This window comes from Sus scrofa, chromosome 6 (genome assembly GCF_054392235.1).
Source record: "Sus scrofa isolate SSC_HxYL_T2T_F1_AM1 chromosome 6, Sscrofa_HxYL_maternal_Yorkshire_Landrace_v2.0, whole genome shotgun sequence".
In the NCBI taxonomy this organism is placed as follows: Eukaryota; Metazoa; Chordata; class Mammalia; order Artiodactyla; family Suidae; genus Sus; species Sus scrofa.
The window spans coordinates 167425875-167441052 of NC_139388.1; the positions used below are offsets into that span (position 1 = coordinate 167425875).

The window sequence follows — 15178 nt, forward strand, 5'->3', positions numbered from 1 at the left end:
TTTGTCCTACCCATGCGGTTCTGGGTGGGGGTGTCCCTTCTCTGCACCTCATTGTCCCTGTCTGTGCCGGTGGGATCAGATTGGTGCTCGCCATAGACCTGTAAAGACTCAAGCTGTGTGTCTCAGTTCGGTGACCCTTGCCCAGCTGGAGAGAACGGAAATACTCTTCTGTATTTGTTTATTTCGTTTTGGTCATGTTCACCCTGTGGAACGCAAAGGCTTTTTCTTAAAGTAGCTTCCAAGAGAAGTCTGTTTCTCTTTTGCTTTGAAGACTGATGGACAGTTTCTGAGCACTATGAGGGTTTCTTTTGCAAAGGGGTCATTTTTTCCTGCAGAAAAATGGTCCTCTCAAATGTCATTTAATGGTTTTGCCCTCGATTTGCCCAACAGATCTTGAAAGTGCCAATATTTTTTTTTTTGCATTGGTTATTGACAACATGTTACTATAAAACTAACCCAGCTTCTGTTTGCACCTCACATGTGGTCAGAGAAACGTATTGAGGGCGAGGAAGGAAGCGGACGCACTGGGAATGGATGGCAGTGTCCTAGAGCAGCATTCCTCACGCCCCACTGCTGTCCTTGGCTCTGCTGTCACTTCTGACCCTTCCCTCTTCTGCCTTAACCTCTGCGAAGCCTGCAGCATGGGAATGGCACCCACTTCCTAGGGGGAAACTAGTTCTGTCCAAGGAAACATCTCGCAGAGACATCTTTTGATCAGGGCCCGTGCTACCAGATGCCATAGTTTTAATCACCTCCCTGGAAAACATAAAGCTAACGTTTTGGTCAAATAGTGAACTGTGGTTTATGTGAATAGGACCTGCTGCAAAGGTCCTATTTCTGATTTGGATGAAGTCCATTGCTTTTCTTTGTCTTAAGATATTTTATTTTATTTTTGGGAGTTCCCGACATGGCACAGCGGAAACGAATCCGACTAGGAACCATGAGGTTGCGGGTTCGATCCCTGGCCTTGCTCAGTGGGTTAGTGGTCCAGCGTTGCCGCGAGCTGTGGTGTAGGTCGCTGATGCAGCTCGGATCCCACGATGCTGTGGCTCTGGCGTAGGCCGGCAGCTACAGCTCTGATTAGACCCCTAGCCTGGGAACCTCATATGCCGCAGGTGCAGCCCTAAAAAGGCCAAAAAAAAAAAATTATTTCAAAAACTCATTGAATCATAAAGCTACGAAGACCATTGAAGTTTAAATAGTCGAATTTATACCCAGGACAGATGCGGAAGTACATCCAGAAAAGGAACCCAGCTGCATAGGTCATAGGCAGGCAGGCAGGGGCTAGAAGCCAGATCTCCTGGCTCCCAGGCCAGTGCTCTTGGCAGCCTATTGTGCTTCATCCCCGAAAGCGTGGCATCGCTCCAGGTGACCCTGAGCCTCCCTGACCTCAGGGGCCGTTGTCCCAAACGCCCCAGCACCCACTGTGATGGTCTTACCCAGGGCCATTTCTTGCTGTGCTGTAAAGTTGGCCTTGTGCTCGAGTACAGGTCAGAAAGTGTTTTCTTGTCCAAGGAAGAAGACTCATCAGAACTGAAAGCCAGCGCCATCAAGACATATTGCCCTTACGCCCGTCCGTTTCTCACTGCTTTGTGTTCAGTCCTCTTCACTCTGTAGGGGGCGATTGAGGCAGAGCCTCAACTTCTCCCGACGAGATGCGCTCCAAAGGCTGCATCAGGCCATGAAGGCTCCCCGTAGGCTAGAAAATCAGAGGGGGCAGAGCTTAGCGCTGGAGTAGACGAGGAGGTTTTCTTGGCGTTGGGCTGGGGCGTGAAAGGTTAGCAGGATAAAGAAGACATGAAAGGGAAGGCACTCATTCCTGGGTCAGGAAAGGCGTGAGCAGAGACGTGCGTGGGGGAAAGAGTTCGTGTCTGTGGGCTGTGTCCTCTTGACGGTGTAACCCCTGTTACCGCGTTTAATCCTCACGCAGCTCTGCGAATTCGGTAGCGCTCTGCCTCTGGTGCAGCGGAGAAGGGTAAGGCTCAGAGAGGCAAAGTGACCAGCCCAAGAAACCCAGCCAGTAGGTAGAAGGGCCAGGCTTCACACGCAGGGCCGGAAACTCCAGAGCCCACCCTGTGTCCGCACACTGGAAGGAGGGGGCCGTGAGCGAGTCTGGGGGCTTCACTGAGTGAGGGGCACAGTGCAGTTAGTAGGCTGAATGCAAACAGGATTCTAGAGGACGTTTAAGCCAGCTAGGAGGTTGGACCTGATGTGACAGGAAACAGGGAGCCATTCAAGACCCCCAAACAAAGGTGAAAGTCTGTGGACGTTATCTAGTCAAAGAAGGCGAGCCGGATCTTAGGGAATTAATCTGGCAGTGTTTACCGCAGGGGTTGGAGGCAGGAAGGCCAGCCTGTGGCTTTTGTCCAGGTTGCCCAGACTGCGGTATGAACTGCAGTGGGTGATGGCCAGGACGTGGCCGGGCAGGTGCGGGGAGACTCGAGAGGAAACCAGCTGAATACCCATGTGTGAGGCCTGCTTTGTTTCCACCATCGTCCGCACCGCGGAGGCACTGGTGGCAGCAGAAAGCCTGGGAAGACATGGGCTTCTGGAAATACAGATTTGGGTTTGAATCTTGATTCCGAAATATAGTGATAGCATGTCTTAGGAAAAGTGATGAGTCCTTCCAAATCGCTGCTCATGTCTATAAGGTAGGAATAATCATTTCTACCCGTTTACATCTCTTAAGGTCATTACGAGAATTAACTGTAATTGAGAGTACACTACCTAGTTCATTACAGGTACTCAAAAAATACCAGTGTTCCCTTTCTTTTGGAGATCATTGGCCTTAAGAGGACTGTCATCTCTTTTGAGACCAATAAATTAAAAGATTGCAGAAAAGCAGGAGGTCCCGTCATGGCGCAGTGGTTAACGAATCCGACTAGGAACCATGAGGTTGCGGGTTCGGTCCCTGACCTGGTCAGTGGGTTAACGATCCGGCGTTGCCGTGAGCTGTGGTGTAGGTCGCAGACGTGGCTCGGATTCTGCATTGCTGTGGCTGTGGTGTAGGCTGGCAGCTACAGCTCCGATTCCCTAGCCTGGGAACCTCCATATGCTGCGAGAGCGGCCCAAGAAATAGCTAAAAGACAAAAAAAAAAAAAAGATTGCAGAAAAGCAAGAGCCAGGGTAAAAGGAGCACAAATCTTTGAAAAATTGAAGTTGTCTTCCGTCACCGAAGGTTTTCTGACTCTGACTGGAATCTAATTCAAATGCCGTTTCCTCTACCTCAGGAAGCCTGCGTGGGTTGCCCCAGGGCATCCTCCAGGGAGGTGACTTGGGGTCCAGCAGGGAGCAGCAGAGAACTTGTCCCCAGCATGCCTGATCTGGCACACAGACTGCCCACCTGCTATTCAGACTTGCAGAGAAAAGGCCAGACTTGACCTTGGGTCGAGGTTGCCCAGCCAGCCCCAGGCAGCACCTTCCTCTCCAGGGTTGCTCATCCTCTGAGTTGGATGAACAGATTTGCCGCACAGAAGCTTGCAGCACAGGGAGGCCGGGCAGATCTGGTTATCTGATATGGTGCCTGCAAAGGCCTTGAATGATCTTTTGGGCAAAAGGAAGTGAAGCTAGATGTGGCAGGTGGATTGTTCACTTACTGACATTTGCGAGTGGGCTGTGTTGCTACACTTTTCTCTTCTTAATAGTTGGAAGGTACTCAGTGCTCGGTCAAGGAAGAGGTGTTTCTGGCTGACCTGTGGGCCCATCTGTGCCTGCCCACCTGGCTTTCCAAGCCAGTCTTTAGTAGCAGGATCTTGAAGAATCTCTGAACTGTGGGTCTTGCCGGTCCGCCATCAGTCTGGGAGTGTGTGCAGCCTCTCAGAGCAGGCCTCTCCCAAGACGTCTGACCATGTGAGGTTGGTGATCTGCAGTCTTTCTGACGACAGGGACCTCTGGCAGGGACTTTGCATTCCCTTTAGAAAGGTCAGCTCATCAGTGGCTGCCTCCCCTCCATCCCTGCAGGTGCCTTTTCCACCCTCCAGAGACTCAGCAGAAACACAACATAAATGGCGATGTCAAAATCAAAACTAATTTTTTAAGGATGCATGTTAACAAATAGCTTTTCAGTTGTTATAAGAACCAGAAAGGGAAAGGAGGGGAAAAAAAACACCACCACCAAGCTCATCACTAGATCATTTGGAACTTTGGTACTTGCTGACTCCGCACTAAAGCTTGCTGAGTGTCTCCCTCATAGGGAGCATCGGACTGTGTTCTGTTCGGTGCGCCCTCAGAATCAGACCAGGGCACTGTGGTTGTGTTTCATTTGTTAAAATTATAGGTGTTCTGAGCCAGAAGGAACTTAGTTGAAATCCAGGTCTTCAGTTCACCGGAATCTGAAGGCAGAGTCAGAAAGGATGGGCACAGACACAGCCCGTTAACGGCAGAGCCTGGATGGCTGTCCCCGTCCCTCCGCCTAGCAGTAGTCGTCACACCTCGCTGTGCCCTGGAGTCACCTCCGGAGCTTTGAGCCATCCTAGGTCCCACCCAGACAAAATAAATCAGCTGTGCAGCTAATAGTTGAGTGACTTGGCGAGTGGCTGCACCTTTCTCAGCCTGGCTCTTCCACCTGGAATAAGAATAGTGTCCCAACCCCTCCTTCCAGGGTTGCCGTGAAGATTTGAGCTAGTGGGTCTGAAGCCCTAGGCGGGCCTGGCACTTGACAGGTTCAGTTCATGATTATTATTTCTCTAGAAGAAAGTTCATTTCCTATTTGTGGAATGGACCCCTTATATCTTTTAAAGGACAAGAGACGTCTCCAGCTGCCATCCCGTCCGACTAAACAGGTGTTTGCTTGTGTTCTTATCCCCGTCAGGTCCACCTGGGAAGCGGGATTTGGGTTGATGAGGAGAAATGGCACCAGCTACAAGTAACCCAAGGAGATTCCAAGTACACAAAGAACTTGGCAGTCATGATTTGGGGAACAGATGTTCTGAAGAACAGAAGCGTCACAGGAGTTGCCACAAAAAAAAAGAAAGATGCAGTCCCTAAGCCACCCCTCTCACCTCACAAACTCAGCATCGTCAGAGGTGGGTCACCAAGTGGAAACGCAGTGGCTGAGATGCTGTCCTTTCCTCCGTCAGGAGCGTATCGGGCACACATCTCATTCAACAAGCACCCACTGAAGCCTCTCCATGCCAGGCCCCGGGCTGGGCACGGGGACACGAGCACATGAGGGCCTGGTCCCAGAAGAGCTCCCATGTAACAGGCCAGTGAGCTGTGGACACAAGTACGGTTCAAGGAGCTGGCACGTGGGAGGGACGGAAGGGAGCCCTGGAAGGGGAGGAGGCCCCAGCTGGGATATCAGGGAAGGATCCCCGGGGCCAGGGGTCACTGCATTGGGCCGCGGAGGGCGCGTCTGACATGGAGACGCTCGTGTGTAAAGAGAGGTCCTTGGGAGGCAGAAGCATCTGGAACAAAAGTGTGGGTTGAGAAAGGGGCGCTGTGGTGTAGAGAGCCATGCAGGGCGCGGCCAGGCGAAGGCCAGCTTCTCCCCTGGGCTCTGGGACGGCTTGGAGGGAGGCACAGAGGCAGGAGTCCTCTGTCTCCCTAAGGGGAGGGCTCTGGCCTGGACCCCCACTGTCCGGCCCTGCCTTTCTCCCCTCCCTCGCCCTCTTCCTCCTTTCTCTCCTCCGTCCCTCCCACTCTCTCTCCATCCATTCCTGAAGCTCTTATTCTTTGCCAGGCACTCTGCTGGGTGTTGGGGCCACAGAGGGGGACAAGGCCCAGTCTCCCAGTGTCCCTCTCCCTCGGGGAGCTCCCAGTGTCCTGGGGAAGATGAACACAGGACGGCTGGTTACTGTACAGTCAGGGCACAGGATAGATGGGCAGGGCGTGCCTGGGAGCAGAGAGAACAGAGCACCTGCTACTTATTCTGAGCAGTTGCCAGGGTTCAGGTTCTGGGATTTTTTTATGATTCTGTTTTTAGAAATTCTTCTACACGTTATCTCGTTTAATCTCCCTAACACACTCCTCCTGTGGCCTATCGTACTCTCCCCGTTTTACACATGAGGAAATTGGACACAGGGATGTGAAGTAACTTGTCCAGATCGCGCAGCTTCAGGAGTTTAGAGCCAGGACTGCAAGGCGCTCGGGCGGGGGGGGGCGCGCTTCAGAAACTGGGATTCTAACCTCCAGTCTCTACGTGTCCAGCTGCCGTGTTCTGAGGAAGAAAGTAGGACTCAGCATTTTGGACAGGCCTTGTGCCGGGTCCTGGGGCAGACAACAAATAGTCCGTGAACAGGTCAGATAAGTTCTGGTACCGGTGAGAGGCTGTGACACATCCTCGAGTGACAGAGCTGCTGTGTTAGCGGGACTGGGCGGGGGGACCTGTTTGAGGAGTGAGTTCCAGCTGGGAGCGGGGTGTGGAGGAGGCCACCCCGTGCAGGTCGGGGGGCAGGGGTGGCACTAGCAGGAGAAGCAGCAGGTTCGAGGGCCAGCACGCTCAGGGTCAGAGGCCCCGGGGTAGCTGCAGTGTCCCGAGTGAGGGGAGACGGAGACCCGGGTTGTGGGCGAGAACCGACGGCCTTGTAGGGCTGGGAAGGCCACGGTAAGCAGCGAGCATTTCCTCTGCTTGCAGGAGAGAGGTCGTGGGGTCCTGAGTGGGAGCCACCAAGTGGGAGGTCAGGTAGGAGGCGGCTGCAGCCGTGCTGGGGACAGGTGACGGTGCTGTGCTCAGGTTAGAGCGTAGAAGTAAAAGGAGACAACCAGGTTTAGGGTATATTTTGGAGGTCAGGGTGTCAGGACACGGAGAGATCAGGGGACCAGCCAGAGGTCACAGCTGCATGGTTTTAGAGCCCGGGTTTAGACCCACCCCCCGACCCTGGTCTGGGGCTTGCCGTGTAGCACAGCTGCCTCCCTTGCTGGCTGACTCGTGATGAGTTGATTTAGGCGAACACTTATCTTCAGCCGAGCAGAGGTAACCTTTAGTCTGCCCCCTGTCTGAAGGGGTGGAGCCTCGTTTGGGAGGTCACCCAGGAAAGAGGCCTTCCTGGGGAAGGGGACACAGCCCTGCCCCCCTGAGAGGTGGCCGACCTCTCATTGCAGCGCTTGTTGGAGTGTGACTCAGCAGGTCCCAGGGGCATTCCAGGTTCCTGCTACCCTGCTGTGGTCACTCGGATATAAAAACACCTGCTGCGCATCTGCCTCCAGCACCACGACACCTCCACGTCCCCATGGCCTCGCACGGGGCCTGGCACAAGGGGTAGCCCAGAGATGAGGGCCAAACAGCTGAAACGCTGACACCTGCAAGTGATCCCCTGCCGACCCCTCACGTGATTCCTTGGGAACCACTTTCCCTCCATGTCTCAGTGTCCCCAGCTGAAAACAGACCTCCTCAGACGCTTAAGAGGGCTGCCTAGAATCGTAGCCTGGAGTCGTTATGTCTGAGGTGTGGAAAGAAGTGTCCATTCTCTGCTGACAAGCAGCTGCCCCCATGGAGCCAGCGTGACCTTGTGAAGGTCACATCGTTGACGCTCATGATTGTCCAGGGCTTTTCTGCTTTCAGGCCCTGCCCTGTCTGCTCCCAGAGGACAGGAAGGTAGAAGTTAGAGCCAGGCATCAAATGCCTGGGGTGAGCCCCAGCTCTCCTGAGCTTTAACTTTGCACTTACCCTGGTTCATATTCTGCTTGGTTCTGCTTCCCCAAGCCCAGTGCAGTGCCGGTGCAGGGAGCTGGGCGCTGAGTCCGTGTGAAAGGCAGGATCACTGTCCTTGTCCTGGCTCTGCCCAGGGGCCCTTTAGATACTTCGAATGTTCTTGGGACCCCATTCCGATGATGCTCTTTGCAGCTTCTCTGGTCCCCGATGCTAAGGAACCGTCTAGAAGAAGGCACCTCAGCTGTGTGGCTGGGGGGCATCACGGACTCCCTGTCTTCACCCCACAGGCGGGTCCTGCAGGTGTCCCTCACTGGCCCACTCCTGCGTCTGCCAAGCCCTTTGTAAGCCGCCTCTGCTTGTTCCAACTTGGGTAGTCCAGCTCACTCTCTTTCAAAAGAAGGCCTTGTCTCTTCTTTCACAGAGAGCCCCCGTCCTTCTATCTCCTATCCCAAAGGAAGACCCCTTTTCTCCACTTGCACCCCAGCCCACCTGCCTGCCTCCGCCTTGTCCCCCCCACCCCACGACTTCAATGCACTCGGATCACTCCTTTCTCACAGAACAAACAAAACACGCCCTAGGGGCCACTTCCATCACCAGTGCTGCCCTGGGTCTCTCTTGCTTCTGACAGTCGGGTTTTTAGGAGCGTTGTCTACACTCGCCGCCCCCGTGCCCCGTGCCGCCCGCCGTGCACCCCCTGCCTCTGCCCGATCTGTCGTGATCTGTCCCGGCCAAGCTGCCCGGGGACCGCGGCCCCACCTCCTCCCCAGCGTGTGTGTGTGTGTGTGTGTGTGTGTGTGTGTGTGTGTGTGTGTGTGTGTGTGTGTGTGTGTGTGTGTGTGTGTGTGTGCGTGCGCGCGTGCGCGCGCGTGCGTGCGTGTGTGTGTGCGTGTGCGTGTGCGCGCTCGCGCAGCTGTGTGGCGGCACCTGTCCTCCTGCTGAGACCCTTTCCGCAGTCAGGTCTCCTGCCTCGGGCTTCTCCTCCCGCTCTGGGCGCCTCTCTGGCTGCCCTCAGCTGGCCTCCTTCCCCGCGGTTCCCAGGGTTCGAAGCCCGGGCGGAGAGCCCGTCCAGCCTCGTCGCACCCACACTTCCCGTTTCCCGCCGCTCTGCCCCCGAGGCTCCTCTGCCGTCCTTTTCTTCCCGCCCCCTTCTCGTCCCGTTCCTTCTCTTCCTCCCCACACCCTGCCTCCTTGCCTCCAGAGGCCTCCGCCGCTGCCCAGGCTAAGAAGGTGGCCTTTCCGCTGCCCTCTAGCACAGCGCCCTCCCCGAGCTCTGCAGGGCGCTTCCTGTTGGTTTCTGTACCTGCTGAGTGTCCCCGCCCCGCTTAGAATATAAGCCTGAGGAGCTTCTTGCTCAGGGCCAGCAGGTACCAAGTGCTCGGTAAACGCTTGACTCAGTGACGGATGCCCAAGAGTCTGCACCTGACCTCGCTGCCCACTTTCGAGCTCCTGACGGTCCCTCCAGGTGCCCACTCGTCGTCGCCTCATCGATGTCACGGGGCACTGGCAGATGTGCACCAGTTCCTCCCGCTCCTCTTCCTTCTCCCAAAGCCTTCTGCCCCTTCTGCATTCCCTGTCTTGATGAGCGACGCCACCTACCAGGACCCGGGAAGGCCTCATTCCTGCCTCCTCCTCGTCTTGCAGGCAAATACCTCTTATGAGACTGCGTGGCTCTCCATGCCCCCTGCCCTTCCATAGTCCAGGCCACATCACCTCTGCCCTGCCTTTGCTCCAGCAGCTGCTAGGCTCCTCTCTCCCCATGTAACTGGAGGATCTTTCAGAAACCAAGTGTGACCCTGTTACCACCACCCCGTCCCAGCCGGTCTCTGGTGCCCATTATTAACGGGTAAGCTTCTTAATGTGTCATAAAAGTGCCTTAATCTAGCCCCTGGCTCTGGCTGCAGCCTATTTCTCACCAGTATTCCCCTGGCACTCTTAAGTTCTTACCTGGCACTGCTGTGTTCCAGCAGGCCGCGGCCCTCTCCCATTAGGGAATTTGTAATGCTATTCCAGGCACCTGAACATGGGACAGGCTGCCCACCTGACACCCGTGTTGCTCTGCCCAGCTAGCTGCTACTTGCCACCCAGATCTGCTTAGGGTAACCTTTCTCCAGAGAGCCTTCCCTGACCACTCAGTGTCGGGGGAAGCTTCTGTCCTGTGTCCCAGAGCACTCTGTGCCCAGCTCTGTTCTTTTCTATCTGTGTCTTTGCCTCCGAGCCACCTGGTCACACATCTCTTCAGATAAATACTTGCCATGCCAGTGAATGAGAAGGAAATGGACTTGCTCACGGCCGTAGAGCTGGTTAGATCAGAGCAGAGCGGAGCTGGGCTTTCAGACTTCCTGTTGTCTCCAGAGGTTTCCTGTCTTACCAAAAATACAATGCTGATTTGCCTTTTTCTTGTTTGAAGTCTGCCTCCCGATCCACCGTACACTCACCGCTTTTAGCCTCATTATGTGAGCTTTTCCAGATTGCATTTGACTGGTTCTACCCATGCAAGCTGTCTGCCGGATTGAGGGAGTTTGTATTTATTTCCTATGACTTTACCTCATGCACGCACATGTGCGGTATCAAAATGACAAAAGCCTTCGTGCTCAGAGGGTTGGTGAAGGTTTTCTCTGTGGTTTTACCGGGCGGCGGAGGAACGGGGGAACGCTGACGCTGCTTTAGAAAGACAAAAGCAGGAGGAGAGTCTGGCTTGAATGACAAGCTCCCGAATGACAGTTAAACCTTATTAAGGTCAAATGACCTTTTGCAGAGTGTCTGAGTTTTCCAAATGAGCTGCAGCATTGAGTTCTGGTTAATTTTTATAACTTTTTAAATAGGACACATTAGCGCTGTTATAAACCTTGTTAATTAAGCAATAATCTCAAACGCTCCCTCGCAGAGGGAGACATTCCCGGCAACTGCAGGTGATTAATATCTGGCGTCTAAGGAAAGCCTTTTAATCAACCTCGGGGGCCGTTCAGAGCTCTTCCCCCCGGGAGACCAGAATGATCGAGATTCTGTGGAGGCCTCTGAAAACCTTCCTGCATCTGTCCTTCCTCCGCCTGCCTCTCCCGCGTGCCAGGGCTCTCAGGGCCACCACACCCGCTCCCCTCACCACCCCCCTTTGCCTCTTTACCCGCCCTCTGTCCTCCTGGAGAACGTGTTTAGAGCTGGAAGAATCTCTGTAGGTGATCAGGTTGGACCTCCTGCTCTCAGTGACGGGGAGACTGAGATCCCGAGAGGCTCCCACTCGAGGTGGCACAGCAGCTAGGGTTAGAGCCAGATTCGAACCCCTGAACTTGGAAACAGTTCTCCGCATGGGGCGTCTCCCTCATTTGGTTCAAGTTCCAGCAGTGTCACGACGAGCGTCTGCCTTCCCCGGGCCCAGGGCCGGGGAGGGAACACCGAGCATTCGGGTCGGTAGGCGAGACAGTGCGGTCACAGTTTTATTTGATTTATTAGATTTCTTAGACTGTTCGTTTTACTAGATTTCTTAGATTGTGATCAGGGCTTTGATAGAGAAAAACCCAGGTGAATGTGGGAGCACAGGCTGTAGGCAGAGTGGGATCTCCCGACTCCGTCTCGTAGGTTCCAAGAAGGCTGTATCTGGGGGCATGTGTGGGGTGAGGCCAGGGTAATCCGGGTGGAGATGAGCAAGGACTCTGATTGGCGGGATGGCCTGGAGTGGGCTGGAAGTGCAGGTGGAGGTAGCGGAGGTGGGACTGGAGAGACAGGGCCTCCTTCCTCGCCTCAGTGCCCGTGGAAAGGCCAGGACAAGACGAGGCGCGGATTAGCCGGGTTGGAAGCGGTCAGGAAGTAGTGCAGGTTGGTTCACAGCTTTTAAAGGCTTCTCTTGGCAAAACCCTTCTCAGCAGGGAGGAGGTGAGGCCTCAGAAAAGAAGGCCAAGAGCAGGTGCACCTGCAGCCTTGCTGGCACCAGGAGGCAAGCAGACCACGTGCCAGGGGAAGGGCTGAGAGCAGGAGGCGGCAGCGGGTTGTGCCCATCCTTTCGTCCTCTCTCCAGGCCGCGCTCCTCTCACGTGTGGGGGCAGGGCTGTCCACAAAGCTGTCTCTACGGCCCTTCTAGTGCTGGCCTTTTGTATCACCAGCAGGGTTGTCTGTGTCCGTCCTCCATAGCACTTTCTCGGGATTGGGTTGTCATTCCTGCTGTATAGGTGAAGCAGCCCGGCTTCAGAGGAGTTAAAAATCTTGCCACAAGTACCTACCCCAGCGGTGCATTCCCCACCCAACCCCGAGTCCCCGTATGTCCAGAATTATTATGTCCCTCAGGTTGCCCTTGAAAAGCACTCATTCGCTCATTTGATGTGTATTTATTTAGTCTTGTGCCTCCGAGCACCGTGCTAGGCCCTGGGAATGAACATTGATCGATACATAAAATAATGGTAATAGCCCCATGTGAGTACAGTGTTCCTTCGTTTGAAGAAGGCTTGCAGCATGTTTGTCTCACATCCCTCGTGGCAGCCTTAGACGGGATCACGTGTGGTGTGTCATCCTGGTTTAGGAGGTGAGCAGTCTAGGGCAGCGCGTCGCCTCAGGTCCCCGACGAGGAAGCAGGCCAGAGTCAGGCTCCAGTCGGGCCCCGTCTGGGGCTCACGCTTTGCTTCATCACAGCACACGGTAGAGGCGGTCAAAGTGTCGCTCTCAGCCTCACCACTCACCTCCACAGTGAGGTGCCAGGTCTCACCTGCCCGGGCTGTCAGAACCTTCACACCCGGCCACGGCGTGCTGCTGGCGCCCCGGGCGGGCAGCCCTGAGACACGCTGCTGTCAGGAGAGCCGGCAGCACAGCCCCGGGGGGGACGCTTTGCCAGGCATCAGCTAGTGGAGTTCCGCTGGCGCGTGTCCGAACTGGGCAGATCCAGCCCAAGCCTGTCCCGGGCGTCTCCCGCATGTGCCCCAGGAGACCTGGCTCAGGGCGCCCGTCCCTGCAGAGCGTGGGAGGCAGTCCAAGCATCCCCCACAGTAGAGTGGGTCAGCCAGCTGCGGAAGAGTCCGACGGTGGGCCACTCCTCCTGAGTGACAACAAACGACCTCGCGCAGGTAGATCGCGAAACTGGAACGCTGAGTGGGAAAGAGAAAGCTGGACGGATGTGCGAGTGTAGATACGCTTTGCTGGGGAGAAGGCAACTTAAAAGCAGGGACTCGTAGACACTACAGTATTTACGGACGTGCGTATGTGGTAACATTGAGAGAGAAGCAAAGTGCAACTGGCACCTGCGAGAGCGGTTACCTCTGGTGAGGACGAGGGAGGACAGATTCGAGAGGGGCATCGGGAGGCTTCAGAGGGACCCGTCCTGTCCTGCTAAGCAGGGAGGTGGGCACACGGTGTGGTCATTGTTTTTAAAGTATAAATTTAGTAGTGTGATCTGCTTTTTTCCGCGTGCATTTTGTGATGACATTTTTAAAATCCAGCTATGCCAGATATGTGGATCGGTGCTCTGGAAGGATGTCGGGAGGCACATGTTCCCTTAACCCCCTTGAAGGACCTATGCGTGAATGCACCATTAATCCTTGGCCTTCTTGTTTCTTTTCCCTGTCTAGAGTGTTTGTACGACAGAATAGCACAAGAAACTGTGGATGAAACTGAAATTGCACAGAGACTCTCCAAAGTCAACAAGTACATCTGTGAAAAAATCATGGATATCAATAAATCCTGTAAAAATGAAGAACGAAGGGAAGCAAAATACAATTTGCAATAAACTTTGGATTTTTCATAAAGCCTTCTCGTTTTCCTTGCGTGGTGTGTGATTTGCGGGCGACGGCGCTGTCTGGAACAGGCAGAGTCCACCGTGCACGGTGGTTGTGTGGTCAGGGAGCCAGTAGGGTCCTGGGGCCGGCAGCTTGTTCTGAACTTGGACTCTCCACTCCAAAGAAGGCAGACGGATTTGCCGAGCCTCCAGCAGCGTCCTGGCGCCAGTGTTGTCCTGGGGATGGTGGAAGCTTTTCGGCGGGGGATAACGTGTCTCTGCGTTGCCTATCAGGCAGCCAAGGATTTGAGCTGATGTTTTTACCATTCAAGGACGTCTATCTCTGTTCCTCTATTTTGTTCTGTAATAAAGCTTCATTGATTCTTTGCTATAGACAATCATTACCTTCATTTGTTTAAGGATGGATATTAAGCGTACAGCGAGGTGACCGCTGTCTTTGAGGGGGCGGAACAGTCGGACGGAAGGATAGGAAGTGCGTAAGGGATGTGCTTGCCGTCCGTGGATCTGAAGCGCCGTCCTAAAGATTACTTTCTCTCACGTCGAAGGACAGATCTAGGCCCAGCCATCCCTCACGCAAGGTGATCTGAGATTCAGCCTCCCTGCTGACTTGAGTCAGTCTTTGTCAAGGAGTGTCAGGGGGTGGCAATGTTAGATGTGGTTCAGGGTTACCTTCGGGAAGTCAGAGCCAATGTCACCAGGTGTCGGTTCGCTCATCCTATTTTGCATATCAAATGTTCTTTCAAGTTACATAATTTTTATCTCAGTAGCTGTGTCTCTAAGGCGTCTGCTGCACAATCTGGCAAACCACATTCAGTCTTCCTGTTGAGTCACAGTTTCCGTTCTGTAAGGCCTGTGAAGTCAGCATGGTATGTTGGAAATGGCCACGGTTTGGGGCCGAGGCGTTGGGTTCCCTGCCTGGCTCCCCGGCTTGCTGTGGACTTAACCTCTTTGGTCTCTATTCTATGTTCCATAAAAAGGAGAGAATATCTCCTTGGGAGAGTTGCTAAAAGAATTTTACATGTATGTATATTGGTGCTCAGTAAATGCTGGCCGTCATTATTTTCTTCATTTTTGGTTTTTGGCTTTAAGGCATTGGTTGGAAAACTTTGGCCTCTGGTTTCTCTAATGGTTCATCCACTAAAGCATTTCATCATTGGTCATCTATAAGCAAAAGCTCGGGGTCACCAGGGTAAGTAGGGGAGGTGACTGCTTCTTTGAGGAATTTTATTTTAGTCCATAAAATACTCCTTTGAAATGTGAAATATTATATGCTTGCTAATAGGATGCATAGGTGTGATCTTGGACCAATCACTTAGCTTCTCAGAGTCCTTATGCGTTTAATGAGGAAAATAATGCATACCTCACAGGCTATGTGGATAATCAAATATAACAATAACATGCTTAATGTGTTCTAGAACTTTCTAAGTGTTTAACGTAGGTTAATTCAATTCGTTAGGCGAGTGCGTTTGTGACACTTGGTAATAATGTTCATTAAGTTGTTGATATTAAGATGTGTTCGTTTTCATGGTGGGGTGCAGACTGGGCCTGAGTGGTGTGGAGTGCAAGGGGGGGGGGGGAGTACGCCTCGTATGTGGGCTCATCCCCTTTCTCCCTGAGCATGGCGAAGATACACCCAGAGGCTCTGTGTGTCTCCCTGTAAAGACAGCGTGATGTGATACCTGCTGTATAGGTGCTTTTAGGCTAGAGGGGAGAGTAGTCATGGAAATACGTGTTTAAAAAATGCTGCGACACGTGAAAGTACGTTGCATAGTGTACGACCCTACATTATGGACAGAACAGGGTTATGAAAGATTGAGGGGTAGTTCCCGTTGTGGCACAGCGGAAACGAATCTAACTAGTAGCCATGAGGATGT

General features: G+C 53.7%; 1 protein-coding gene across 22 annotated transcripts in view; it reads left to right on the forward strand.

Annotated features, from left to right (window-relative positions):
• Positions 1-15178, forward strand: part of LOC100737108 (AGBL carboxypeptidase 4) — a 1252169-nt gene that overhangs the window by 1034083 nt on the left and 202908 nt on the right. For 4 of the 22 annotated variants that reach the window (XR_014808345.1, XM_021097821.2, XM_084965133.1 and 1 more), the window contains 2 exons: positions 4811-5024; positions 13138-13674. The exons of 14 other annotated variants lie outside the window; for them this stretch is intronic. Coding sequence is in view for 4 of the 8 variants with exons in the window: in XM_021097821.2 (XP_020953480.2) it covers positions 4811-5024; positions 13138-13295 (372 nt within the window). In the remaining 4 variants the exon portion in view is untranslated. Of the gene's footprint in view, positions 1-4810; positions 5225-13137; positions 13675-15178 lie in introns of those variants that run through there. 4 more of the 22 variants (XR_014808341.1, XR_014808347.1, XR_014808340.1 and 1 more) reach the window with 3 other exon arrangements.